The 27,120-nt window shown below is 47.5% G+C and overlaps 1 protein-coding gene across 1 annotated transcript in view; it reads left to right on the top strand.

Annotated features, from left to right (window-relative positions):
* LOC121559819 (ribosomal protein S6 kinase alpha-6) overlaps positions 1-21,766 on the top strand; it is a 96,319-nt gene extending 74,553 nt beyond the window's left edge. The window contains exons 15-17 of the mRNA XM_045216866.1: positions 6,771-6,860; positions 19,986-20,144; positions 21,414-21,766. Of these exons, the coding sequence (XP_045072801.1) occupies positions 6,771-6,860; positions 19,986-20,144; positions 21,414-21,590 (426 nt within the window). The 3' untranslated portion in view covers positions 21,591-21,766. The remainder of the gene's footprint in view (positions 1-6,770; positions 6,861-19,985; positions 20,145-21,413) is intronic.
* The last annotated feature ends 5,354 nt before the right edge of the window (positions 21,767-27,120 follow it).

The following is a 27,120-nucleotide window of genomic DNA, read 5'->3' as shown; positions in this document are numbered from 1 at the left end:
AGAGATGAAGGAGCCTTGAGATGAGAGACGATTAAGATGCCATAATGGAGAAGGAAACAATCACGCTAAAGGGACAATAAGACGGAAACGGACGTTAAGGAACTTCAGAAGGAGAACATCTTCCTGAGAGAAGCCTTACTTAACAAACAGACTAGATCTATGAGAGAAAATCTTCTACTTACTGGTATCCAAGAGAACGAAGGAGAAGTTCCTGAGGGTGTAGTGAGGGAGTTCCTCCTTACAGCGCTTCAGATCCCACGCGAAGCTGTCGACAAAATCTAACTCGAACGTGTACACCGTTTCGGACAAAGAGGACAGAGATATGAGCGCCCAATCGTTGCCAAATTAGCTTTCTTTAAGGATAAAATAATGGATAAAAGCCTGGGTAAAAGAGTAGGGCTAGGGTTAGGGTTAGGGTTAGGGCTAGGGTTAGGGTTAGGGTTGGGGTTAGGGTTAGGGCTAGGGTTGGGGTTAGGGTTAGGGTTAGGGTTAGGGTTAGGGTTAGGGTTAGGGTTAGGGTTAGGGCTAGGGTTAGGGCTAGGGCTAGGGCTAGGGTTAGGGTTAGGGCTAGGGTTAGGGTTAGGGCTAGGGTTAGGGTTAGGGCTAGGGCTAGGGCTAGGGTTAGGGTTAGGGTTAGGGCTAGGGTTAGGGCTAGGGTTAGGGCTAGGGTTAGGGCTAGGGCTAGGGCTAGGGTTAGGGTTAGGGCTAGGGTTAGGGCTAGGGTTAGGGCTAGGGTTAGGGCTAGGGCTAGGGCTAGGGCTAGGGTTAGGGTTAGGGCTAGGGTTAGGGCTAGGGTTAGGGTTAGGGTTAGGGCTAGGGTTAGGGCTAGGGTTAGGGCTAGGGTTAGGGCTAGGGCTAGGGCTAGGTTTAGGGTTAGGGCTAGGGTTAGGGCTAGGGTTAGGGCTAGGGTTAGGGCTAGGGCTGGGGTTGGGGTTGGGGTTGGGGTTAGGGTTGGGGTTGGGGTTGCAGTTGAAAGACTCATTGGCACGACACCAGACGTATGTGGCAGGGTCTACAGACAATCACGGACTACAAAAGGAAAACCAGCCACGTCGCCGACACTGACGTCTCGCTTCCAGACAAGCTAAACACTTTCTTCGCCCGCTTTGAGGATGACACAGTGCCACTGATGAGGCCCACTACCAAGGACTGTGGGCTCTCCTTCTCCGTAGCCGACGTGAGTAAGACATTTAAGCATGTTAACCCCCGCAAAGCTGCCGGCCCAGACGGCATCCATAGCTGCGTCCTCAGAGCATGATCAGACCAGCTGGCTGGTGTGTTTATGGACATATTCAATCTCTCCCTTTCCCAGTCTGCTGTTCCCACATGCTTCAAGATGTCCACCATTGTTCCTGTACCCAAGAAAGCAAAGGTAACTGAACTAAATGACTATCGCCCTGTAGCACTCACCTCTGTCATCATGAAGTGCTTTGAGAGACTAGTCAAGGATCATATCACCTCTACCTTACCTGTCACCCTAGACCCACTTTGCTTACCGCCCCAATAGATCCACAGACGATGCAATCGCCATCACACTGCACACTGCCCTATCCCATCTGGACAAGAGGAATACCTATGTAAGAATGCTGTTCATTGACTATAGCTCAGCATTCAACACCATAGTACCCTCCAAGCTCATCATTAAGCTTGAGGCCCTGGGTCTGAACCCCGCCCTGTGCAACTGGGTCCTGGACTTCCTGACGGGCCGCCCCCAGGTGGTGAAGGTAGGAAACAACATCTCTACTTTGCTGATCCTCAACACGGGCCCCACAAGGGTGCGTGCTCAGCCCCCTCCTGTACTCCCTGTTCACCCATGACTGCGTGGCCAAGCACGCCTCCAACTCAATCATCAAGTTTGCAGATGACACAACAGTAGTAGGCCTGATTATCAACAATGACGAGACCGCCTACAGGGAGGAGGTGAGGGCTCTGGGAGTGTGGTGCCAGGAAAATAACCTCTCACTCAACATCAACAAAACAAAGGAGATGATCGTGGACTTCAGGAGACAGCAGAGGGAGCATGCCCCTATCCACATCAACGGGACTGCAGTGGAGGTGGAAAGCTTCAAGTTCCTCTGCGTACACATCACTGACAAACTGAAATGGTCCACCCACGCAGACAGTGTGGTGAAGAAGGCGCAACAGAACCTCTTCAACCTCAGGAGCCTGAAGAAATTTGGCATGTCACCTAAAACCCTCGCAAACTTTTACAGATGCACAATTGAGAGCATCTTGTCAGGCTGTATCACCGCCTGGTACGGCAACTGCACCGCCCACAACCGCAGGGCTCTCCAGAGGGTGGTGCGGTCTGCCGAACGCATTACCGGGGGCAAACTACCCGCCCTCCAAGACACATACAGCACCCGATGTCACAGGAAGGCCAAAAAGATCATCAAGGACATCAACCACCCGAGCCACTGTCTGTTCACCCCGCTATCATCCAGAAGGCGAGGTCAGTACAGGTGCATCAAAGCTGGGACCGAGAGAATGAAAAACAGCTTATATCTCAAGGCCATCAGACTGTTAAATAGCCATCACTAGCACATTAGAGGCTGCTGCTGCCTATTGAAATCACTGGCCACTTTAAGAAATGGAACATTAGTCACTTTAATAATGTTTCCATATCTTGCACTACTCATCTCATATGTATATACTGCATTCTATTCTATAATATTCTACTGTATCTTAGTCCATGCCGCTCTGTCATTGTTCGTCCATAAATGTATATATTCTTAAATTCCATTCCTTACTAGTTTTGTGTGTATTGGGTATATGTTGTGAAATTGTTAGATATTACTGCACTGTCGGAGCTAGAAGCACAAGCATTTCGCTACACCCGCTATAACATCTGCTAAACACGTGTATGTGACAAATAACATTTGATTTGATTTAAAGTTATCAGCTTAGCTAGGTTAGCGGCTCTTTCAAGCAGACTTTAACCTGTCAGTTAAGCGGGATTCCGGGACAAGAAATAGCGGTCCTAGCTGTTAAAAGCTAACCGTGTCGTGGAATCCATGCAAAAACACGTTCAGTATTTATTTTTAACAAAGATTGTTTATGTTTTAGTTAAAATAACAAACCGAGTGTTTCCAGCATAGTGTTCAGCTGCGCATTCTGATGGCGTAGATCATAAGGTCTGAATGATAATGTCAAGTAGAAATTATTTACATTTTGAATTGAATAGATTTGGGATATAGTTATTTTGACCTCCCCACAGTTCATTGAAGAGGTTCCTGTTGGCTTTTTCAAATGGGGGGACTAGATACATAGTGCTTTCTTTTCTAAATGGTAAAACAGATATGGAAATACCCTCTCTGAGGCCTATATGAAACATTCAATCTCAAATCTAAAATGCTGGAGTATAGAGCCAAATTAAATGTTTTAGCTTCACTGTCCAAATCCATATGGCGGAGAGTGTAGCTAACACACTGTTATGGTAACACACTGTACATCTATATATTATACTGATGTTGCTATCATAGAAGGACATATTACCATGAATAGGATATCTGTGATTACTACACTGAGTCTATGGAGCAGTTCCCATCTGTACCAGCAGAGGGCAGGAAAACAACTCATGGCATCACAGTAGGAGTCTGGCTAGTAGCTCACTACTGGGATGCTGCTCCAAAATGCTGATCACTACTGGGATGCTGCTCCAAAATGCTGATCACTACTGGGATGCTGCTCCAAAATGCTGATCACTACTGGGATGCTGCTCCAAAATGCTGATCACTACTGGGATGCTGCTCCAAAATGCTGGTCACTACTGTGATGCTGCTCCAAAATGCTGATCACTACTGTGATGCTGCTCCATAGTTCAAAATGCTGATCACTACTGTGATGCTGCTCCAAAATGCTGATCACTACTGGGATGCTGCTCCAAAATGCTGATCACTACTGTGATGCTGCTCCAAAATGCTGATCACTACTGGGATGCTGCTCCAAAATGCTGATCACTACTGGGATGCTGCTCCAAAATGCTGATCACTACTGTGATGCTGCTCCAAAATGCTGATCACTACTGGGATGCTGCTCCAAAATGCTGATCACTACTGGGATGCTGCTCCAAAATGCTGGTCACTACTGGGATGCTGCTCCAAAATGCTGATCACTACTGTGATGCTGCTCCATAGTTCAAAATGCTGATCACTACTGTGATGCTGCTCCAAAATGCTGATCACTACTGGGATGCTGCTCCAAAATGCTGATCACTACTGTGATGCTGCTCCATAGTTCAAAATGCTGATCACTACTGTGATGCTGCTCCATAGTTCAAAATGCTGATCACTACTGTGATGCTGCTCCAAAATGGCTGATCACTACTGTGATGCTGCTCCAAAATGCTGATCACTACTGTGATGCTGCTCCATAGTTCAAAATCCTGATCACTACTGGGATGCTGCTCCATAGTTCAAAATGCTGATCACTACTGGGATGCTGCTCCAAAATGCTGAGCACTACTGGGATGCTGCTCCATAGTTCAAAATGCTGATCACTACTGTGATGCTGCTCCATAGTTCAAAATGCTGATCACTACTGGGATGCTGCTCCAAAATGCTGATCACTACTGGGATGCTGCTCCAAAATGCTGATCACTACTGGGATGCTGCTCCAAAATGCTGATCACTACTGTGATGCTGCTCCATAGTTCAAAATGCTGATCACTACTGTGATGCTGCTCCATAGTTCAAAATCCTGATCACTACTGTGATGCTGCTCCATAGTTCAAAATGCTGATCACTACTGGGATGCTGCTCCATAGTTCAAAATGCTGATCACTACTGGGATGCTGCTCCAAAATGCTGATCACTACTGGGATGCTGCTCCAAAATGCTGATCACTACTGGGATGCTGCTCCAAAATGCTGATCACTACTGGGATGCTGCTCCAAAATGCTGATCACTACTGGGATGCTGCTCCAAAATGCTGGTCACTACTGTGATGCTGCTCCAAAATGCTGATCACTACTGTGATGCTGCTCCATAGTTCAAAATGCTGATCACTACTGTGATGCTGCTCCAAAATGCTGATCACTACTGGGATGCTGCTCCAAAATGCTGATCACTACTGTGATGCTGCTCCAAAATGCTGATCACTACTGGGATGCTGCTCCAAAATGCTGATCACTACTGGGATGCTGCTCCAAAATGCTGATCACTACTGTGATGCTGCTCCAAAATGCTGATCACTACTGGGATGCTGCTCCAAAATGCTGATCACTACTGGGATGCTGCTCCAAAATGCTGGTCACTACTGGGATGCTGCTCCAAAATGCTGATCACTACTGTGATGCTGCTCCATAGTTCAAAATGCTGATCACTACTGTGATGCTGCTCCAAAATGCTGATCACTACTGGGATGCTGCTCCAAAATGCTGATCACTACTGTGATGCTGCTCCATAGTTCAAAATGCTGATCACTACTGTGATGCTGCTCCATAGTTCAAAATGCTGATCACTACTGTGATGCTGCTCCAAAATGCTGATCACTACTGTGATGCTGCTCCAAAATGCTGATCACTACTGTGATGCTGCTCCATAGTTCAAAATCCTGATCACTACTGGGATGCTGCTCCATAGTTCAAAATGCTGATCACTACTGGGATGCTGCTCCAAAATGCTGAGCACTACTGGGATGCTGCTCCATAGTTCAAAATGCTGATCACTACTGTGATGCTGCTCCATAGTTCAAAATGCTGATCACTACTGGGATGCTGCTCCAAAATGCTGATCACTACTGGGATGCTGCTCCAAAATGCTGATCACTACTGGGATGCTGCTCCAAAATGCTGATCACTACTGTGATGCTGCTCCATAGTTCAAAATGCTGATCACTACTGTGATGCTGCTCCATAGTTCAAAATCCTGATCACTACTGTGATGCTGCTCCATAGTTCAAAATGCTGATCACTACTGGGATGCTGCTCCATAGTTCAAAATGCTGATCACTACTGGGATGCTGCTCCAAAATGCTGATCACTACTGGGATGCTGCTCCAAAATGCTGATCACTACTGGGATGCTGCTCCAAAATGCTGATCACTACTGTGATGCTGCTCCATAGTTCAAAATGCTGATCACTACTGTGATGCTGCTCCATAGTTCAAAATGCTGATCACTACTGTGATGCTGCTCCATAGTTCAAAATGCTGATCACTACTGTGATGCTGCTCCATAGTTCAAAATGCTGATCACTACTGTGATGCTGCTCCATAGTTCAAAATGCTGATCACTACTGTGATGCTGCTCCAAAATGCTGATCACTACTGTGATGCTGCTCCAAAATGCTGATCACTACTGTGATGCTGCTCCATAGTTCAAAATGCTGATCACTACTGTGATGCTGCTCCATAGTTCAAAATGCTGATCACTACTGTGATGCTGCTCCAAAATGCTGATCACTACTGGGATGCTGCTCCAAAATGCTGATCACTACTGTGATGCTTACTGGGATGCTGCTCCAAAATGCTGTTCACTACTGGGATGCTGCTCCAAAATGCTGATCACTACTGGGATGCTGCTCCAAAATGCTGTTCACTACTGTGATGCTGCTCCAAAATGCTGGTCACTTTCCCCAAAAAGATTCCCAGTAATCTTCCAACCGGGACTTCTGGGAATTTGGGAACCTTCTGCAACTCTACCCAGTTCATATAGAAAGATTAAAGAAATATTTGCATGGCATATAACTAGTTATGTAACCCAAGTCAACTGAAAGTAACCAAGTAAACCTGTTCTAACCAGATCCTCAGCTGAATGTCTGTCTCTCTAGATAATAGATAAGGGGAAGAGGGATCCATCGGAGGAGATTGAGATTCTGATGAGATACGGACAACACCCCAACATCATCACACTCAAAGACGTAAGTACTGTACCCCCAAACTGTTACCCCCAAACTTACTGTACCCCCAAACTGTTACCCCCAAACTTACTGTACCCCCAAACTGTTACCCCCAAACTTACTGTACCCCCAAACTTACTGTACCCCAAACTGTTACCCCCAAACTTACTGTACCCCCAAACTATTACCCCCAAACTTACTGTACCCCCAAACTTACTGTACCCCCAAACTTACTGTACCCCCAAACTGTTACCCCCAAACTTACTGTACCCCCAAACTGTTACCCCCAAACTGTTACCCCCAAATGTACTGGACCCCCAAACTTACTGTACCCCCAAACTGTTACCCCCAAACTTACTGTACCCCCAAACCTACTGTACCCCCAAACTTACTGTACCCCCAAACTGTTACCCCTAAACGTACTGTACCCCCAAACTTACTGTACCCCCAAACTGTTACCCCCAAACTGTTACCCCCAAACTTACTGTACCCCCAAACTGTTACCCCTAAACTGTACCCAAAACGTACTGTACCCCCAAACTTACTGTACCCCCAAACTCTACCCCCAAACGTACTGTACTACCAAACTTACGGTTACCCCCAAACTGTTACTGTATCCTCAAACTTACTGTACCCCCAACTTACTGTACCCCCAAACCTACTGTACCTCCAAACTGTTACCCCTAAACTTACTGTACCCCCAAACTGTTAGTCATTTAGCAGACGCTCTTATTCAGAGCGACTTGCAGTTAGTGCAGTCATCTTAAAATGGCTAGGTGGAACAACCACATACTGTATCACAGTCATAGTAAGTAGATTTTCCTCAATAAAATAGCTATCAGCAAGATCAGAGCTAGTGGTAACACTTTACAATAAGGTTTCATTTGTAAAGGGTTTATAAAGGGGTTATAATTACGTTGTTAACGGTTATTTAATCATTTGTAAAGGAATTATAAACCATTAACCCCCTAGAGTCGATTTCGCGGCCCCGCAGAAATCTAATTAGCAGTGTAAAATACTTAAGTAAAAATACTTTGAAGTACTACTTAAGTCGTTTTTTTGGGTTATCTGTACTGTACTTTACTATTTATATTTTTGACAACTTTTACTTCACTACATTCCTAAAGACAATAATGTACTTTTTACTCCATACATTTTTCCTGACACCCAAAAGTACTCGTTACATTTTGAATGATTAGCAGGACAGGAAAATGGTCCAATTCACTCACTTATCAAGAGAACATCCCTGGTCATCCCTACTGCCTCTGATCTGGCGGACTCACTAAACACACATGCTTCGTTAGTAAATGATGTCTGAGTGTTGGAGTGTGCCCCTGGCTATCTGTAAATGATGTCTGAGTGTTGGAGTGTGCCCCTGGCTATCTGTAATGATGTCTGAGTGTTGGAGTGTGCCCCTGGCTATCTGTAATGATGTCTGAGTGTTGGAGTGTGCCCCTGGCTATCTGTAAATGATGTCTGAGTGTTGGAGTGTGCCCCTGGCTATCTGTAAATGATGTCTGAGTGTTGGAGTGTGCCCCTGGCTATCTGTAAATGATGTCTGAGTGTTGGAGTGTGCCCCTGGCTATCTGTAAATGATGTCTGAGTGTTGGAGTGTGCCCCTGGCTATCTGTAAATGATGTCTGAGTGTTGGAGTGTGTCCCTGGCTATCTGTAAATGGTGTCTGAGTGTTGGAGTGTGCCCCTGGCTATCTGTAAATAAACAAATAATATGGTGCCGTCTGGTCTGCGTAATATAAGGAATTTGAAATGATTTCTACTTTTACTTTTGATACTAAGTATATTTTAGCAATTACATTTACTTTCAATACTTAAGTATATGTAAAACCAAATACTTTTAGACTTTTACTCAAGTAGTATTTTATTGGGTGACTAACTTTTACCTGAGTCATTTTCTATTAAGGTACAGTGGCTTGCGAAAGTATTCACCCCCCTTGGCATTTTTCCTATTTTGTTGCCTTACAACCTGGAATTAAAATGGATTTTTGGGGGGTTTACATCATTTGATTTACACAACATGCCTACCACTTTGAAGATTCAAAGAACATCCCCCACACCGATGAAGAACATCCCCCACAGCATGATGTGGGGATGCCTCTTCCATCAATCCTATTAGCTAATGTTCAATCATTTGAAAATAAATTAGATGACCTAAGATTACGTTATCCTACCAACGGGACATTAAAAACTGTAATATCTTATGTTTCACCGAGTCGTGGCTGAACGACAACATGGACAACATACAGCTGACGGGATATATGCTACATCGGCAGGATAGAACGGCTGACTCCCGTAAGACAAGGGGTGGGGGTCTGTGTATATTTGTAAACAACAGCTGGTGCACAAAATCAAATACTAAGGAGGTCTCGAGGTTTTGCTCGCCTGAGGTAGAGTGTCTTATGATAAGCTGTAGACCACACTATTTACCAAGAGAGTTTTCATCAATATTTTTCATAGCTGTCTATTTACCACCACAAACCAATGCTGGCATTAAGATTGCACTCAATGAGCTGTATAAGGTCATAAGTAAACAGGAAAACGCTCATCCAGAGGCAGCGCTCCTAGTGGCCGGGGACTTTAATGCAGGGAAACTTAAATCCATTCTACCTAATTTCTACCAGCATGTTAAATGTGCAACCAGAGGAGAAAAAAAACCTCTAGACCACCTTTACTCCAAACACAGAGACGCGTACAAAGCTCTCCCTTGCCCTCCATTTGGCAAATCTGACCATAACTATATCCTCCTGATTCCTGCTTATAAGCAAAAACTAAAGCAGGAAGCACCAGTGACTCGGTTAATAAAAAAGTGGTCAGATGACGCAGATGCTAAGCTACAGGACTGTTTTGCTAGCACAGAATGGAAGATGTTCCGGGATCATCCGATGGCATTGAGGAGTACACCACATCAGTCACTGGCTTCATCAATAAGTGCATCGATGACGTCGTCCCCACAGTGACCGTACGTACATACCCCAACCAAAAGCCATAGATTACAGGCAACATCTGCACTGAGCTAAAGGGTAGAGCTGCTGCTTTCAAGGAGCAGGACTCTAACCCGGACGCTTATAAGAAATCACGCTATTCCCTCTGACGAACCATCAAACAGGAAAAGAGTCAATACAGGACTAAGATTGAATCGTACTACACCGGCTCTGACGCTCGTCGGATGTGGCAGGGCTTGAAAACTATTACAGACTACAAAGGGAAGCACAGCCGCGAGCTGCCCAGTGACACAAGCCTACCAGACGAGCTAAACCACCTCTATGCTTGTTTTGAGGCAAGCAACACTGAAGCATGCATGAGAGCATCAGCTGTTCCGGATGACTATGTGATCACGCTCTCCGTAGCCGATGTGAGTAAGACTTTTAAGCAGGTCAACATTCACAAGGCCGCAGGGCCAGACGGATTACCAGGACGTGTACTCCGAGCATGTGCTGACCAACTGGCAAGTGTCTTCACTGACATTTTCAACAAGTCCCTGACTGAGTCTGTAATACCAACATGTTTCAAGCAGACCACCATAGTCCCGTGCCCAAGGACACTAAGATAACCTGCCTAAATGACTACCGACCCGTAGCACTGACGTCTGTATCCATGAAGTGCTTTGAAAGACTGGTCATGGCTCACATCAACACCATTATCCCAGAAACCCTAGACCCACTCCAATTTGCATACCGCCCCAACAGATCCACAGATGATGCAATCTCTATTGCACTTCACGCTGCCCTTTCCCACCTGGACAAGAGGAACACCTACGTGAGAATGCTATTCATTGACTACAGCTCAGCGTTCAACACCATAGTGCCCTCAAAGCTCATCACTAAGCTAAGGATCCTGGGACTAAACACCTCCCTCTGCAACTGGATCCTGGACTTCCTGATGGGCCGCCCCCAGGTGGTAAGGGTAGGTAACAACACATCAGCCACGCTGATCCTCAACACGGGGGCCCCTCAGGGGTGCTCAGTCCCCTCCTGTACTCCCTGTTCAAACATGACTGCATGGCCAGGCACGACTCCAACACCATCATTAAGTTTGCCGACGACACAACAGTGGTAGGCCTGATCACCGACAACAATGAGACAGCCTATAGGGAGGAGGTCAGAGACCTGGCCGTGTGGTGCCAGGATAACAACCTCTCCCTCAATGTGATCAAGACAAAGGAGATGATTGTGGACTACAGGGAAAAAAAGAGGACTGAGCACGCCCCCATTCTCATCGACGGGGGCTGTAAGTCGCTCTGGATAAGAGCGTCTGCTAAATGACTAGAATGTAAATGTAAATGTGTCCACATTACCAACAAACTATCATGGTCCAAACACACCAAGACAGTCGTGAAGAGGGCACGACAAAGCCTATTCCCTCTCTCAGGAGACTGAAAAGATTCGGCATGGGTCCTCAGATCCTCAAAAAGTTCTACAGCTGCACCATCGAGAGCATCCTGACTGGTTGCATCACCGCCTGGTATGGCAACTGCTCGGCCTCCGACCGCAAGGCACTACAGAGGGTAGTGCGTACGGCCCAGTACATCACTGGGGCCAAGCTTCCTGCCATCCAGGACCTCTACACCAGGCGGTGTCAGAGGAAGGCCCTCAAAATTGTCAAAGACTCCAGCCACCCTAGTCATAGACTGTTCTCTCTGCTACCGCACGGCAAGCGCTACCGGAGCGCCAAGTCTAGGTCGAAAAGGCTTCTCAACCGCTTCTACCCCCAAGCCATAAGACTCCTGAACAGCTAATCATGGCTAACCTGACTATTTGCACTGCCCCCCCACCCCACCCCATCTTTTTACCATCTTTTTACGCTGCTGCTACTCTGTTAATTATTTATGCATAGTCACTTTAACTCTACCCACATGTACATATTACCTCAACTACCTCAACTAGCCGGTGCCCCCGCACATTGACTCTGCACCGGTACCCCCCTGTATACAGTGAGGGAAAAAGGTACAGTGCCCTCCACAATTATTGGCACCCCTGTTTAAGATGTGGTCAAGGACTTCCAAAAATTCTCATTTTTTATTAAACAACATAGAACCCAAATGCAAAAAAAGAGAAAAATCCAACCTTTTATTTAAGTACATTACTTTGGTGTAAAAAAACAAAAATCACACATTTAGAAAAAAAAAAACTTGAAATCATGTGTCCCACAATTATTGGCACCCCTGATGTTAATACTTTGTACAACCCCCTTTTGCCAACAAGACAGCACTTAATCTCCTCCTATAACATTTCACAAGATTGGAGAACACAGAGAGAGGGATCTTTGACCATTCTTCTTTGCACAATCTTTCTAGATCATCCAGTGTCCTGGGTCCTCTCTTATGCACTCTCCTCTTTAGCTTGCCCCACAGGTTTTCGATTGGGTTGAGGTCTGGGGACTGAGATGGCCATGGGAGGACCTTGAGTTTGTGACTGCTGAACCATTTTTGTGTAGATTTTGCCACATGTTTTGGATCATTATCCAATGACGACCCATCTTCAGCTTTCTGGCAGAGGCCATCAGGTTTTTATTTAAAATGTCCTGGTAGTTCAAAGCGTTCATAATGCCATGCACCCTAACAAGGTTCCCAGGGCCTTTGGAAGAGAAACAGGCCCACAGCATCACAGATCCTCCACCATACTTCACGGTGGGCATGAGGTGCTTATTCGCAAATGGAAGAAACACAAAATAACTGTCAATCTCCCTCGGCCTGGGGCTCCATGCAAGATCTCACCTCGTGGAGTTGCAATGATCATGAGAATGGTGAGGAATCAGCCCAGAACTACACGGGAGGATCTTGTCAATGATCTCAAGGCAGCTGGGACCATAGTCACCAAGAAAACAATTGGTAACACACTACGCCGTGAAGGACTGAAATCCTGCAGCGCCCGCAAGGTCCCCCTGCTCAAGAAAGCACATATACATGACCGTCTGAAGTTTGCCTTAGTTTACTTAAATAATAAATAATAATAAAATAATACTTATTTTCCAACATAATTTGCAAATAAATTCATAAAAAATCCTACAATGTGGCTGACTAAATACTTTTTTTCCCCACTGTATACTGAGATCATGTGACACTTAGATTGCACACAGGTAGACTTTATTTAAGTGTCACATGATCTGTCACATGATCTCAGTATACAGTGGGGGGAAAAAAGGATTTAGTCAGCCACCAATTGTGCAAGTTCTCCCACTTAAAAAGATGAGAGAGGCCTGTAATTGTCATCATAGGTACACGTCAACTGTGACAGACAAATAGAGGAAAAAAATCCAGAAAATCACATTGTAGGATTTTTAATGAATTTATTTGCAAATTATGGTGGAAAATAAGTATTTGGTCACCTACAAACAAGCAAGATTTCTGGCTCTCACAGACCTGTAACTTCTTCTTTAAGAGGCTCCTCTGTCCTCCACTCGTTACCTGTATTAATGGCACCTGTTTGAACTTGTTATCAGTATAAAGACACCTGTCCACAACCTCAAACAGTCACACTCCAAACTCCACTATGGCCAAGACCAAAGAGCTGTCAAAGGACACCAGAAACAAAATCGTAGACCTGCACCAGGCTGGGAAGACTGAATCTGCAATAGGTAAGCAGCTTGGTTTGAAGAAATCAACTGTGGGAGCAATTATTAGGAAATGGAAGACATACAAGACCACTGATAATCTCCCTCGATCTGGGGCTCCACGCAAGATCTCACACCGTGGGGGTCAAAATGATCACAAGAACGGTGAGCAAAAATCCCAGAACCACACGGGGGGACCTAGTGAATGACCTGCAGAGAGCTGGGACCAAAGTAACAAAGCCTACCATCAGTAACACACTACGCCGCCAGGGACTCAAATCCTGCAGTGCCAGACGTGTCCCCCTGCTTTAGCCAGTACATGTCCAGGCCCCGTCTGAAGTTTGCTAGAGTGCATTTGGATGATCCAGAAGAGGATTGGGAGAATGTCATATGGTCAGATGAAACCAAAATAGAACTTTTTTGGTAAAAACTCAAATCGTCGTGTTTGGAGGACAAAGAATGCTGAGTTGCATCCAAAGAACACCATACCTACTGTGAAGCATGGGGTGGAAACATCATGCTTTGGGGCTGTTTTTCTGCAAAGGGACCAGGACGACTGATCCGTGCTAAAGGAAAAGAATGAATGGGGCCATGTATCGTGAGATTTTGAGTGAAAACCTCCTTCCATCAGCAAGGGCATTGTAGATGAAACGTGGCTGGGTCTTTCAGCATGACAATGATCCCAAACACCCCGCTCGGGCAACGAAGGAGTGGCTTCGTAGAAGCATTTCAAGGTCCTGGGGTGGCCTAGCCAGTCTCCAGATCTCAACCCCATAGAAAATCTTTGGAGGGGAGTTGAAAGTCCGTGTTGCCCAGCGACAGCCCCAAAACATCACTGCTCTAGAGGAGATCTGCATGGAGGAATGGGCCAAAATACCAGCAACAGTGTGTGAAAACCTTGTGACGACTTACAGAAAAGCGTTTGACCTGTGTCATTGCCAACAAAGGGTATATAACAAAGTATTGAGAAACTTTTGTTTATTGACCAAATACTTATTTTCCACCATAATTTGCAAATAAATTCATTAAAAATCCTACAATGTGATTTTCTGGAAAAAAAATCTCAATTTGTCTGTCATGGTTGGCGTGTACCTATGATGAAAATTACAGGCCTCTCATCTTTTTAAGTGGGAGAACTTGCACAATTGGTGGCTGACTAAATACTTTTTTCCCCCACTGTAGGTGAGAGTCTCACGAACACATACATGTCGGTTGTTTTGCTCTAGGATGCCCACAAGCCTCACAAGACTCGTCTGAATGTCCCCCGGTACCAGTTGAAAAGTTTAATAGAAGTGTATATGGAGATAGTTTAGTGCCAAAAATAAGGTGTCAAATACATGTAAAAAAAATAATAACATTCCCGATGTTTCTTATCTCTCAGATATACAGACAGACACTTCAGAACTAACTTCCTTTAGATTTTTTGGGGACTATCTGTTGTTCCATGTAGTGAATCTGTTATTCAATGTGTTTGTATGGGCTAATAGCAGTAAGGACTATCTGTTGTTCCATGTAGTGAATCTGTTATTCAAAGTGTTTGTATGGGCTAATAGCAGTAAGGACTATATGTTGTTCCATGTAGTGAATCTGTTATTCAATGTGTTTGTATGGGCTAATAGCAGTAAGGACTATCTGTTGTTCCATGTAGTGAATCTGTTATTCAATGCGTTTGTATGGGCTAATTGCAGGAAAACCAAATTCAATGTTTCACCAAATAATTTTTACATATTTTTTGGGGATACTTCAAGGGGTCTTAAAATTCAAAATCAAATAGCTAAATGATCCTTGGTAGGACCTCAAAACGTATAGCTTATAGAACCCTAGAACTTCTAAAAAATATATACCTTAAAAGAATGTGGAAACCTTCTGGCCATTTATTCATGTTAAGTTACACACATTTATAACAGTATCTAATCTCCTCAAACATGCAATACATAGTAAAACCATTTTAATTGCGGTGACTCAAATCTGTGGCCTATCATTAGTATAGTGAGTAGCCTAGCTAATTCTGATAGAGGGGGGTCTTTTTCCTCCCCTTTTCAACATTACAAGTCAGAATAGAAATTGACAACAGATGAACTATTTCAAATACAACATAGGGTTTCGGGTTAGGGTTAGGGTTAGGGTTAGGGTCTCATGGTCATCTTCTGTTTTCATCCGTTTCTTTCTTGTTAAGCATTTTCCCATCCTGGAGTCTGAGACCTTATGGTAATAATAATAATAATATGCCATTTAGCAGACGCTTTTATCCAAAGCGACTTACAGTCATGCGTGCATACATTTTTGTGTATGGGTGGTCCCGGGGATCGAACCCACTACCTTGGCATTACAAGCGCCGTGCTCTACCAGCTGAGCGGAGAATTTATGACAATTTAGCATAGACGCTAACTATATTACTCTACTATAATCATTATCATTTGTACCATTTAGGCTTAGCTAGTTATGTGCTGAGCGGGAGCTGCCCTCTCGTAAGGGTGGGAGGTCCAAGAGACCAGAGGTGGCAGAACAGAGTGCTCAGGTTGGGGTGTAGGGTTTGAGCATAGCCTGAAAGTAGGGACTCAGGTTTGGGTGTAGGGTTTGAGCATAGCCTGAAGGTAGGGACTCAGGTTGGGGTGTAGGGTTTGAGCATAGCCTGAAGGTAGGGACTCAGGTTGGGGTGTAGGGTTGGAGCATAGCCTGAAGGTAGGGACTCAGGTTGGGGTGTAGGGTTGGAGCATAGCCTGAAGGTAGGGACTCAGGTTGGGGGTGTAGGGTTGGAGCATAGCCTGAAGGTAGGGACTCAGGTTGGGGTGTAGGGTTGGAGCATCAGCCTGAAGGTAGGGACTCAGGTTGGGGTGTAGGGTTGGAGCATAGCCTGAATGTAGGGGACTCAGGCTGGGGTGTAGGGTTGGAGCATAGCCTGAAGGTATGGACTCAGGTTGGGGTGTAGGGGTTGGAGCATAGCCTAAGGTAGGGACTCAGGTTGGGGTGTAGGGTTGGAGCATGCCTGAAGGTAGGGACTCAGGTTGGAGTGTAGGGGTTGGAGCATAGCCTGAAGGTAGAGACTCAGGTTGGGGTGTAGGGTTGGAGCATAGCCTGAAGGTAGGGACTCAGGTTGGAGTGTAGGGTTGGAGCATAGCCTGGGGGTAGGGACTCAGGTTGGGGTGTAGGGTTGGAGCATAGCCTGAAGGTAGGGACTCAGGTTGGAGTGTAGGGTTGGAGCATAGCCTGAAGGTAGGGACTCAGGTTGGGGTGTAGGGTTAGAGCATAGCCTGAAGGTAGGGACTCAGGTTGGGGTGTAGGGTTGAACACCAGGCAGGCTGCAGCATCCTGGATAAGTTGCAGGGGTTTAATGGCACAAGCAGGCAGCCCAGCCAACAGAGAGTTGCAGTAGTCCAGATGGGAGATGATAATTGCCTGGAATAGGACCTGCTCTACTTCCTGTGTGAGGTAGGGTCGTACTCTACGGATGTTGTAGAGCATGAACCTGCTGTAGCGAGTCACTGCTTTGATGTTTGCAGAGAACGACAGGGTGTTGTCCAGGGTCACGCCAAGATTCTTTGCACTCAGGGAGGGGGACACCGTGGAGTTGTCAACCGTGATGGAGAGGTCTTAGAGCTGGCAGGCCTTCCCCGAGAGGAAGAGCAGCTCCGTCTTGTCAAGGTTGCGCTTGAGGTGGTGGGCCGACATCCAAGCTGAGATATCTGCCAGGCACGCAGAGATGCAGTCTCCACCTGGGTGTCAGAACGGGGGAAAGGAGAAAAGTAGTTGAGTGTCATCCGTGTAGCAATGATAGGACAGACCATGTGAGGATATGACCGAGCCGAGTGACTTGGTGTATAGAGAGAAGAGGAGAGGGCCTAGAACCGAGCCCTGGGGGACACCAGTAGTGAGAGTACGTGGTGCAGACACAGATCCTCTCCACGTCACCTGGTAGGAGTGGCCTACCAGATACGAGTGGCCTACCAGGTAGGATGCAATCCAAGAGTGCAGAGCCTGAGATGCCCAGCCCTGAGAGGGTGGAGAGGAGGATCAGACGTTTCATGGTGTCGAAGGCAGCGGATAGATCTAGGAGGATGAGAACAGAGGAGAGAGAATCAGCTTTGGCAGTACGGAGAGCCTCCGTGACACAGAGAAGAGCATTCTCGGTTGTGTGACCCATCTTGAAGCCTGACTGGTTAGGGTCAAGAAGATTGAGAGATAACGAGAGAGTTGATCAGAGACAGAACGCTCAAGTGTTTTGGAAAGAAAAGAAAGAAAGGAACAGGTCTGTTGTTTTTGACGTCAGATGAGTTGTGTTGGTTTCTTGAGGAGGGGAGCGACTCAGGCCTTTTTGAAGTCAGAGGGGACGCAGCCAGTGGTCAAGGATGAGATGAGGGAAGTGAGGAATGGGAGAAGGTCTCCAGAGATGGTCTGGAGAAGGGAGGAGGGGATGGGATCGAGCGGGCAGGTTGTCGGGCAGCCGGACATCACTAGTTGTAGGATTTCATCTAGAGAGGGAAGAAAGAGGTCAAGGCATAGGGGACCAGTGGACTCAATAGGCTGAGTGAATGAGGAGCGGATGTCGTCAAAGTGGTTGACAAAGTGGTCAGCATAGAGGGAGGATTAAGGAGGGAGGAGAATGTCTTAAAGAGTTTCCTAGGGTTAGAGGCAGAAGCTTGACATTTAGAGTGATAGAAAGTGGATTTAGCAGCAGATACAGAGGAAGAGGTAAAAAGGTAGAGAGGAGGGAGTGAAAGGATGATGGGTCCTCCGTAAATTTAGTTTTCCTCTGTTTTCGCTCAGCTGCCCGCAGCCCTCTTCTGTAAGCTCGAAATGAGTCACTCAGCCACGGAGCAGATGGGGAGGGCCGAGCCTGCCGGGAGGAAAGGGGACAGGATGCGGAAAGAGAGGAGAGTAGGGTCGATGAGGCAGAATCAGGAGACAGGAGGGAGAAGGATTTAGCAGAAGGGAGAGATGATATGATAGAAGAGGAGAGAGTAGTGGGAGAGAGAGAGAGGAGATTGAGACGGCACATGACCATCTGAGTAGGGGCTGAGTGGTTATGGTTGGAGGAAAGGGAGACAGAAAAGGAAACAAAGTAGTGATCAGAGACCTGGAGGAGGGTTACAGTGAGATTAGTAGGAGAACAGACTCTAGTAAAGATGAGGTCAAGCGTATTGCCTGCCTTGTGAGTTGTAGGGGACTGGGAAAGGGTGAGGTCAAAAGAGGCAAGGAGGTGGAAAGAGAGTGTTGGAAATATATTAATCCAAGGCAGGCGTCGGGAGGTTGAAGTCGCCAAGTACGAAGAGCGGTGAGCCATCATCAGGAAATGAGCTTATCAAGGTGTCAAGCTCATTGAGGAACTCTCCAAGGGCACCTGGTGGGCGATAGATGACAACAATGTTAAGCTTGAGTGGACAAGTGACAGCGACAGCATGGAATCCAAATGAGGAGATGGACAGGTGAGAGAGGGAGAAATGAGAAAGTCTCTCCTTAGGAGGAATGAGTAGCCCTGTGGCATCACCACGACGACCAGATGCTCTCGGACTATGAGACAAATCGTAGTCAGATGAAGAGAGAGCAGCTGGAGTAGCAGTGTTCTCTGGGGTGATGTCTCTGTCAGGGCCAAAAAGTCTAGGGATTGAAGGGCAGCACAGGCTGAGATGAACTTTGCTTTCTTGACCGCAGATCGGCAGGTTCCAAGCGCTGCCAGAGACCAGGAATTCCACATGGGTTGTGCACGCAGAGTATACTAAATTAGAAGAGTTGCAGCCAAGGGGTGGGTAGTGTTTGTAAAGCCTACAGGGAGAGGTGAGAACAGGTATAGAAAACACACACGTAGTTTTGTTTTGTTTTGGGTCATTTAGCAGACGCTCTTATCCAGAGCGACTTACAGTTAGTGAGTGCATACATTTTCTTCATACTGGTCCCCCATGGGAATCGAACCCACAACCCTGGCGTTGCAAGCGCCATGCTCTACCAACTGAGCTACACGGGACCACAAGTAGTTGACCACAACTAGTTGACAAAGCTACAAAAGCGTAAAATGAGATAATCTGTAAATAACTAGGTAAAATACTGAAGTGAGAGAGTGGTGTGGAACCTTCCTCTCTTTCCTTCCTCCAGTAACTGAACAACTCGGCAGAACCGGCTTTGTTTCTGCGATGGTCTTAGTTTTGAGAAAATAGAGGAGACTGAAGTACTAATACTAATTGCCAAACTGTTACTGTACCCCCAAACTGTTAGTTACCCCCAAACTGTTACTGTTACCCCCAAACTGTTACTGTACCCCCAAACTGTTACTGTTACCCCCAAACTGTTACTGTACCCCCAAACTGTTACTGTACCCCCAAACTGTTACTGTTACCCCCAAACTGTTACTGTACCCCCAAACTGTTACTGTACCCCCAAACTGTTACTGTACCCCCAAACTGTTACTGTTACCCCCAAACTGTTACTGTTACCCCCAAACTGTTACTGTACCCCCAAACTGTTGCTGTTACCCCCAAACTGTTACTGTTACCCCCAAACTGGGTCTCTGTCTGTATGTATTGGCAGCCCAGTGTATTAATGTGTGTGTGTGTGTGTGTGTGTGTGTGTGTGTGTGTGTGTGTGTTAGGTGTATGACGAGGGCAGGTATGTGTATGTGGTAACAGAACTGATGAAGGGAGGAGAGTTACTGGATAAGATCCTCAGACAGAAGTTCTTCTCAGAGAGAGAAGCAAGCTCTGTTCTCTACACTATAACCAAGACTGTCCACCACCTGCACTGTCAAGGGGTAAGACTGACACACAGCATGAAGAAACTCACATCTACACACAACCCACTGTAGACTGGGGTGAGAATGGCACGCCGTGGGGGGGTGTATTTTTGTCTGACCTCTCTCTCCCTCCTCCCTCTCTACCCCCCTCCCTCCTTCCCTCTGCCCTCTTGCTCCTCCTCCTCCCCCCTCCCTCGCTCTACTCCTCCCCCTCCTCGCTCTACTCCTCCCCTCCCTCGCTCTCTCCCCCTCCCTCCTCGCTCTCCTCCTCCTCCCCTCCCTCGCCTCTCCTCCTCCTCCCCTCCCTCGCTCTCCTCCTCCCCCCTCCCCTCGCTCTCCTCCTCTCCCCTCCCTCGCTCTCCTCCTCCTCCCCTCGCTCTCCTCCTCCTCTCCCCCTCGCTCTCCTCCTCCTCTCCTCCCTCGCTCTCCTCCTCCTCTCCTCCCTCGCTCTCCTCCTCCTCTCTCCCTCCTCGCTCCTCCTCCCTCCCTCGCTCTCCCTCCCTCTCTCCTCCTCCTCCCCCTCCCTCCTCGCTCTCCTCCTCCCCTCCCTCGCTCTCCCCTCCCCCCTCCCTCGCTCTCCTCCTCCTCCCCTCCTCGCTCTCCTCCTCTCTCCCCTCCCCTCGCTCTCCTCCTCTCCCTCGCTCTCCTCCTCTCCCCTCCCTCACTCTCCTCCTCCTCCCTCCCTCGCTCTCCTCCTCCCCTCCCTCACTCTCCTCCTCCTCCCCTCTCCTCCTCCCTCTCGCTTCCTCCTCCTCCCTCGCTCTCCTCCTCCTCCCCTCGCTCTCCTCCTCCTCCCTCGCTCTCCTCCTCCCCCTCCCTCCTCTCCTCCTCTCCCCTCCCTCGCTCTCCTCCTCTCCCCCTCCCTCCTCCTCCTCCCTCCTCCTCTCCTCCTCTCCCCTCCTCGCTCTCCTCCTCCTCCCTCCCTCTCCTCCTCGCTCCCTCCTCCTCTCCTCCTCCTCCTCCTCCCTCCTCCTCCTCCCTCCCTCCTCCCTCCCCTCGCTCTCCTCCTCCTCCCCTCCCTCGCTCCTCCTCCTCCTCCCCTCCCTCGCTCTCCTCCTCCTCCCCTCCCTCCCTCGCTCCCTCCTCCTCTCCTCCCTCCTCCTCCTCCCCTCGCTCTCCTCCTCCCCCTCCCTCGCTCTCCTCCTCCCCCCTCCCTCGCTCTCCTCCTCCCCTCCCTCGCTCTACTCCTCCCCCCCCCCTCGCTCTACTCCTCCTCCCCTCGCTCTCCTCCTCTCCCTCACGCTCCTCCTTCGTCCTCTCTCCTCCCCCTCCCTCTCTCTTCTCTAGGTTGTCCATAGGGACTTAAAGCCCAGTAACATCCTCTATATGGACGACAGTGGGAACCCTGATTCTATCAGGATATGTGACTTTGGTTTCTCCAAGCAGCTGAGAGGAGGAAACGGACTGCTACTAACACCCTGTTACACTGCTAACTTTGTTGCTCCAGAGGTGAGGGATAGGTAGGGAGGGGGGAACGGACTGCTACTAACACCCTGTTAAACTGCTAACTTTGTTGCTCCAAGGGTGGGCGAGAGAGAGAGAGAGGTGGGTTAGGATGAGGTTTTAGGGATAGGAAGGGTAACGTTAGAGGGTTAGGAAGGGTAACGTTAGAGGGTTAGGAAGGGTAACGTTAGAGGGTTAGGAAGGGTAACGTTAGAGGGTTAGGAAGGGTAACGTTAGAGGGTTAGGAAGGGTAACTTTAGATGGTTAGGAAGGGTAACGTTAGAGGGTTAGGAAGGGTAACGTTAGAGGGTTAGGAAGGGTATTAGGAAAGGTAACGTTAGAGGGTTAGGAAGGGTAACGTTAGAGGGTTAGGAAGGGTATTAGGAAGGGTAACGTTAGAGGGTTAGGAAGGGTAACGTTAGAGGGTTAGGAAGGGTAACGTTAGAGGGTTAGGAAGGGTAATGTTAGAGGGTTAGGAAGGGTAACGTTAGAGGGTTAGGAAGGGTAACGTTAGAGGGTTAGAAAGGGTAACGTTAGAGGGTTAGGAAGGGTATTAGGAAGGGTAACGTTAGAGGGTTAGGAAGGGTAACGTTGGAGGGTTAGGAAGGGTAACGTTAGAGGGTTAGGAAGGGTAACGTTAGAGGGTTAGGAAGGGTAACGTTAGAGGGTTAGGAAGGGTAACGTTGGAGGGTTAGGAAGGTAACGTTAGAGGGTTAGGGGGTAACGTTAGAGGGTTAGGAAGGGTAACGTTAGAGGGTTAGGAAGGGTAACGTTAGAGGGTTAGGAAAGGAACGTTAGAGGGTTAGGAAGGGTATTAGGAAGGTAACGTTAGAGGGTTAGGAAGGGTAACGTTGGAGGTTGGAAGGGTAATGTTAGAGGGTTAGGAAGGGTAACGTTAGAGGGTTAGGAAGGGTAACGTTAGAGGGTTAGGAAGGGTAACGTTAGAGGGTTAGGAAGGGTAACGTTAGAGGGTTAGGAAGGGTAACGTTGGAGGGTTAGGAAGGGTATTAGGAAGGGTAACGTTAGAGGGTTAGGAAGGGTAACGTTAGAGGGTTAGGAAGGGTAACGTTAGAGGGTTAGGAAGGGTAACGTTAGAGGGTTAGGAAGGGTAACGTTGGAGGGTTAGGAAGGGTAACGTTAGAGGGTTAGGAAGGGTATTAGGAAGGAACGTTAGAGGGTTAGGAAGGGTAACGTTAGAGGGTTAGGAAGGGTAACGCGTTAGAGGGTTAGGAACGGTAACGTAGAGGGTTAGGAAGGGTAACGTTGGAGGGTTAGGAAGGGTAACGTTAGAGGGTTAGGAAGGGTATTAGGAAGGGTAACGTTAGAGGGTTAGGAAGGGTATTAGGAAGGGTAACGTTAGAGGGTTAGGAAGGGTAACGTTAGAGGGTTAGGAAGGGTAACGTTAGAGGGTTAGGAAGGATAACGTTGGAGGGTTAGGAAGGGTAACGTTAGAGGGTTAGGAAGGGTAACGTTAGAGGGTTAGAAAGGGTAACGTTAGAGGGTTAGAAAGGGTAACGTTAGAGGGTTAGGAAGGGTAACGTTAGAGGGTTAGGAAGGGTAACGTTAGAGGGTTAGGAAGGGTAACGTTAGAGGGTTAGGAAGGGTAACGCTAGAGGGTTAGGAAGGGTAACGTTAGAGGGTTAGGAAGGGTAACGTTAGAGGGTTAGGAAGGGTAACGTTAGAGGGTTAGGAAGGGTATTAGGAAGGGTAACGTTAGAGGGTTAGGAAGGGTAACGTTAGAGGGTTAGGAAGGGTAACGTTAGAGGGTTAGGAAGGGTATTAGGAAGGGTAACGTTAGAGGGTTAGGAAGGGTAAAGTTAGAGGGTTAGGAAGGGTAATGCTAGAGGTTAGGAAGGTAACGTTAGAGGGTTAGGAAGGGTAACGTTAGAGGGTTAGGAAGGGTAACGTTAGAGGGTTAGGAAGGTAACGCTAGGAGGGTTAGGAAGGGTAACGCTAGAGGGTTAGGAAGGGTAACGCTTGGAGGGTTAGGAAGGGTAACGTTGGAGGGTTAGGGAAGGGTAACGTTAGAGGTTAGGAAGGGTAACGTTAGAGGGTTAGGAAGGATACGTTAGAGTTAGGAAGGGTAACGTTAGAGGGTTAGGAAGGGTAACGCTAGAGGGTTAGGAAGGGTAAGCTAGAGGATTAGGAAGGGTAACGTTAGAGGGTTAGGAAGGGTAACGTTAGAGGGTTAGGAGTAACGTTAGAGGGTTAGGAGGGTAACGCTGGAGGGTTAGGAAGGGTAAAGTTAGGAAGGGTAAAGTTAGAGGGTTAGGAAGGGTAACGCTAGAGGTTAGGAAGAATCGTTGGAGGGTTAGGAAGGGAACGTTAGAGGGTTAGGAAGGGTAACGTTAGAGGGTTAGGAAGGGAATCGTTAGAGGGTTAGGAAGGTAAGGGTTAGGAAGGGTAAAGGTTAGAGGGTTAGGAGGGTAATGCGTAGAGGGTTAGGGAAGGGCAACGCTAGAGGGTTAGGAAGGGTAAGGGTTAGGAAGGTAACGCGTAGAGGGTTAGGAAGGGTAACGCTAGAGTTAGGAAGGGCAATCAGGTTAGGAAGACGTTAGAGGTTAGGAAGGGTAACGTTAGAGGGTTAGGAAGGGTATTAGGAAGGTAACGCTAGAGGGTTAGGAAGGGTAACGTTAGAGGGTAAGGGTAACGTTAGAGGGTTAGGAAGGGTAACGCTAGAGGTTAGGAAGGGAATGCGTAGAGGGTTAGGAAGGGTAACGCTAGAGGGTTAGGAAGGTAACGTTAGAGGGTTAGGAAGGGTAACGTTAGAGGGTTAGGAAGCAACGTTAGGGGTTAGGAAGTAACGTTAGAGGTTAGGAAGGAATGCTAGAGGGTTAGGAAGGGTAAAGTGTTAGAGGGTTAGGAAGAATCGTTAGAGGTTAGGAAGGGTAAGTTAGAGGGTTAGGAAGGGTAACGTTAGAGGGTTAGGAAGGGTAACGTTAGAGGGTTAGGAAGGTAACGTTAGAGGGTTAGGAAGGAACGTTAGAGGGTTAGGAAGGGTAACGTTAGAGGTTAGGAAGGGTAAGTAGAGGGTTAGGAAGGGTAACAATTAGGAAGGGTAAAGTTAGAGGGTTAGAAGTATGCTAGAGGTTAGGAAGGGTAACGTTAGAGGGTTAGGAAGGGAATTAGTTAGGAAGGAACGTTAGAGGGTTAGGAAGGTAACGCTAGAGGGTTAGGAAGGTAACGCTAGATTAGGAAGGGTAATTAGAGGGTTAGGAAGGGTAACGTTGAGGGTTAGGAAGGGTATTAGGAAGGGTAACGTAGAGGGTTAGGAAGGAACGTCAGAGGGTTAGGAAGGGATAACGTTAGAGGGTTAGAAGGGCAACGCGTTAGAGGTTAGGAAGGGTAACGTTAGTTAGGAGTACGCTGGAGAGGTTAGGCAAGGGTATTAGGAAGGGTAACGTTAGAGGGTTAGGAAGGGAATGTAGAGGGTTAGGAAGGCAACGTTGGAGGGTTAGGAAGGGTATTAGGAAGGGTAGACGTTAGGGTTAGGAAGGTTTAGGAAGGGTAACGTTAGAGGGTTAGGAAGGGCAATGCTAGGAGGGTTAGGAAGGGTAACGTTAGAGGGTTAGGAAGGGTAACTAGTTAGGAAGCGGCAACGTTAGAGGGTCTTAGGAAGGGTAACGCTAGATTAGGAAGGGTAACGTTTAGAGGTTAGGAAGCAACTTAGAGGTTAGGAAGGGTAACGCTAGAGGGTTAGGAAGGCAACGCATTGAGGGTTAGGAAAGGTAACGTTAGAGGGTTAGGAAGGTAACGTTAGAGGGTTAGGAAGGGTAACGTTAGAGGTTAGGAAGGGTAACGTTAGAGGGTTAGGAAGGGTAACGTTAGAGGGTTAGGAAGGGTAACGTTAGAGGGTTAGGAAGGGTAACGTTAGAGGGTTAGGAAGGGTAACGTTAGAGGGTTAGGAAGGGTAACGTTGGATGGTTAGGAAGGGTATTAGGAAGGGTAACGTTAGAGGGTTAGGAAGGGTAACGTTAGAGGGTTAGGAAGGGTAACGTTGGAGGGTTAGGAAGGGTATTAGGAAGGGTAACGTTAGGGTTAGGAAGGGTATTAGGAAGGGTAACGTTAGAGGGTTAGGAAGGGTAACGTTAGAGGGTTAGGAAGGGTAACGTTAGAGGGTTAGGAAGGGTAACGTTAGAGGGTTAGGAAGGGTAACGTTAGAGGGTTAGGAAGGGTAATGCTGAGGGTTAGAGGTAACGCTAGAGGGTAGGAAGGGTAATGTAGAGGGTTAGGAAGAATGTTAGAGGGTTAGGAAGGGTAACGTTAGAGGGTTGGGAAGGGAACGCGTAGAGGTTGGGAAGGGTAACGTTAGAGGGTTAGGAAGAATGCGTTAGAGGGTTAGGAAGGGGTAACGTTAGAGTTAGAAGGGTAACGCTAGAGGGTTAGGAAGATGGAAGGGTAAAGTTAGAGGTTAGGAAGGGTAACGTTAGAGGGTTAGGAAGGTCGTTAGAGGGTTAGGAAGGTATTGGAAGGTAACGCTAGAGGGTTAGGAAGGTAACGCTAGAGGTTAGGAAGGGTAACGCTAGAGGTTAGGAAGGGTAACGTTAGAGGGATTAGGAAACGCTAGAGGGTTAGGAAGGGTAACGCTAGAGGGTTAGGAAGGGAATGCGTTAGAGGGTTAGGAAGAATGCTAAGGTTAGGAAGGGACGTTAGAGGGTTAGGAAGGGTAACTAGAGGGTTAGGAAGGAACGTTAGAGGTTAGGAAGGTAACGCTAGAGGGTTAGGAAGGGTACGTTAGAGGGTTAGGAAGGGTAACGGTTAGGAAGGGTATTAGGAAGGGTAACGTAGAGGGTTAGGAAGGGTAACGTTAGAGGGTTAGGAAGGGTAACGTTAGAGGGTTAGGAAGGGTAACGTTAGAGGGTTAGGAAGGGTATTAGAGGGTACGTTAGGGTTAGGGTAGGGAACGTTAGAGGGTTAGGAAGGTAACGCTAGAGGGTTAGGAGGCAACGCGTAGAGGGTTAGGAAGGGTACTTAGAGGTTAGGAAGGGTAACGTTAGAGGGTTAGGAAGGGTAACGTTAGAGGGTTAGGAAGGGTAACGTTAGAGGGTTAGGAAGAACGCTAGAGGGTTAGGAAGGAACGCTAGAGGGTTAGGAAGGTAATGTTAGGGTTAGGAAGGGTAACGTTAGAGGGTTAGGAAGGGATGCTAGAGGGTTAGGAAGGGAACGCTAGAGGTTAGCAGAAGGAGCTTAGAGGTTAGGAAGGAGCAACGCTAGATGGTTAGGGAAGGGTATTAGGAAGGGTAACGTTAGAGGGTTAGGAAGGGTAACGTTAGAGGGTTAGGAAGGGTAACGTTAGAGGGTTAGGAAGGGTATTAGGAAGGGTAACGTTAGGGTTAGGAAGGGTATTAGGAAGGGTAACGTTAGAGGGTTAGGAAGGGTAACGTTAGAGGGTTAGGAAGGGTAACGTTAGAGGGTTAGGAAGGGTAACGTTAGAGGGTTAGGAAGCAATGCGTTAGAGGTTAGGAAGGGTAACGTTGGAGGGTTAGGAAGGGTAACGCTAGAGGTTAGGAAGGGTAACGTTAGAGGGTTAGGAAGCAACGTTAGAGGTTAG

Source organism: Coregonus clupeaformis, unplaced genomic scaffold (genome assembly GCF_020615455.1).
Source record: "Coregonus clupeaformis isolate EN_2021a unplaced genomic scaffold, ASM2061545v1 scaf0832, whole genome shotgun sequence".
In the NCBI taxonomy this organism is placed as follows: domain Eukaryota; kingdom Metazoa; phylum Chordata; class Actinopteri; order Salmoniformes; family Salmonidae; genus Coregonus; species Coregonus clupeaformis.
Note: the sequence above shows the minus strand (reverse complement) of the source record. Positions and strands in the feature narration are given on the sequence as shown.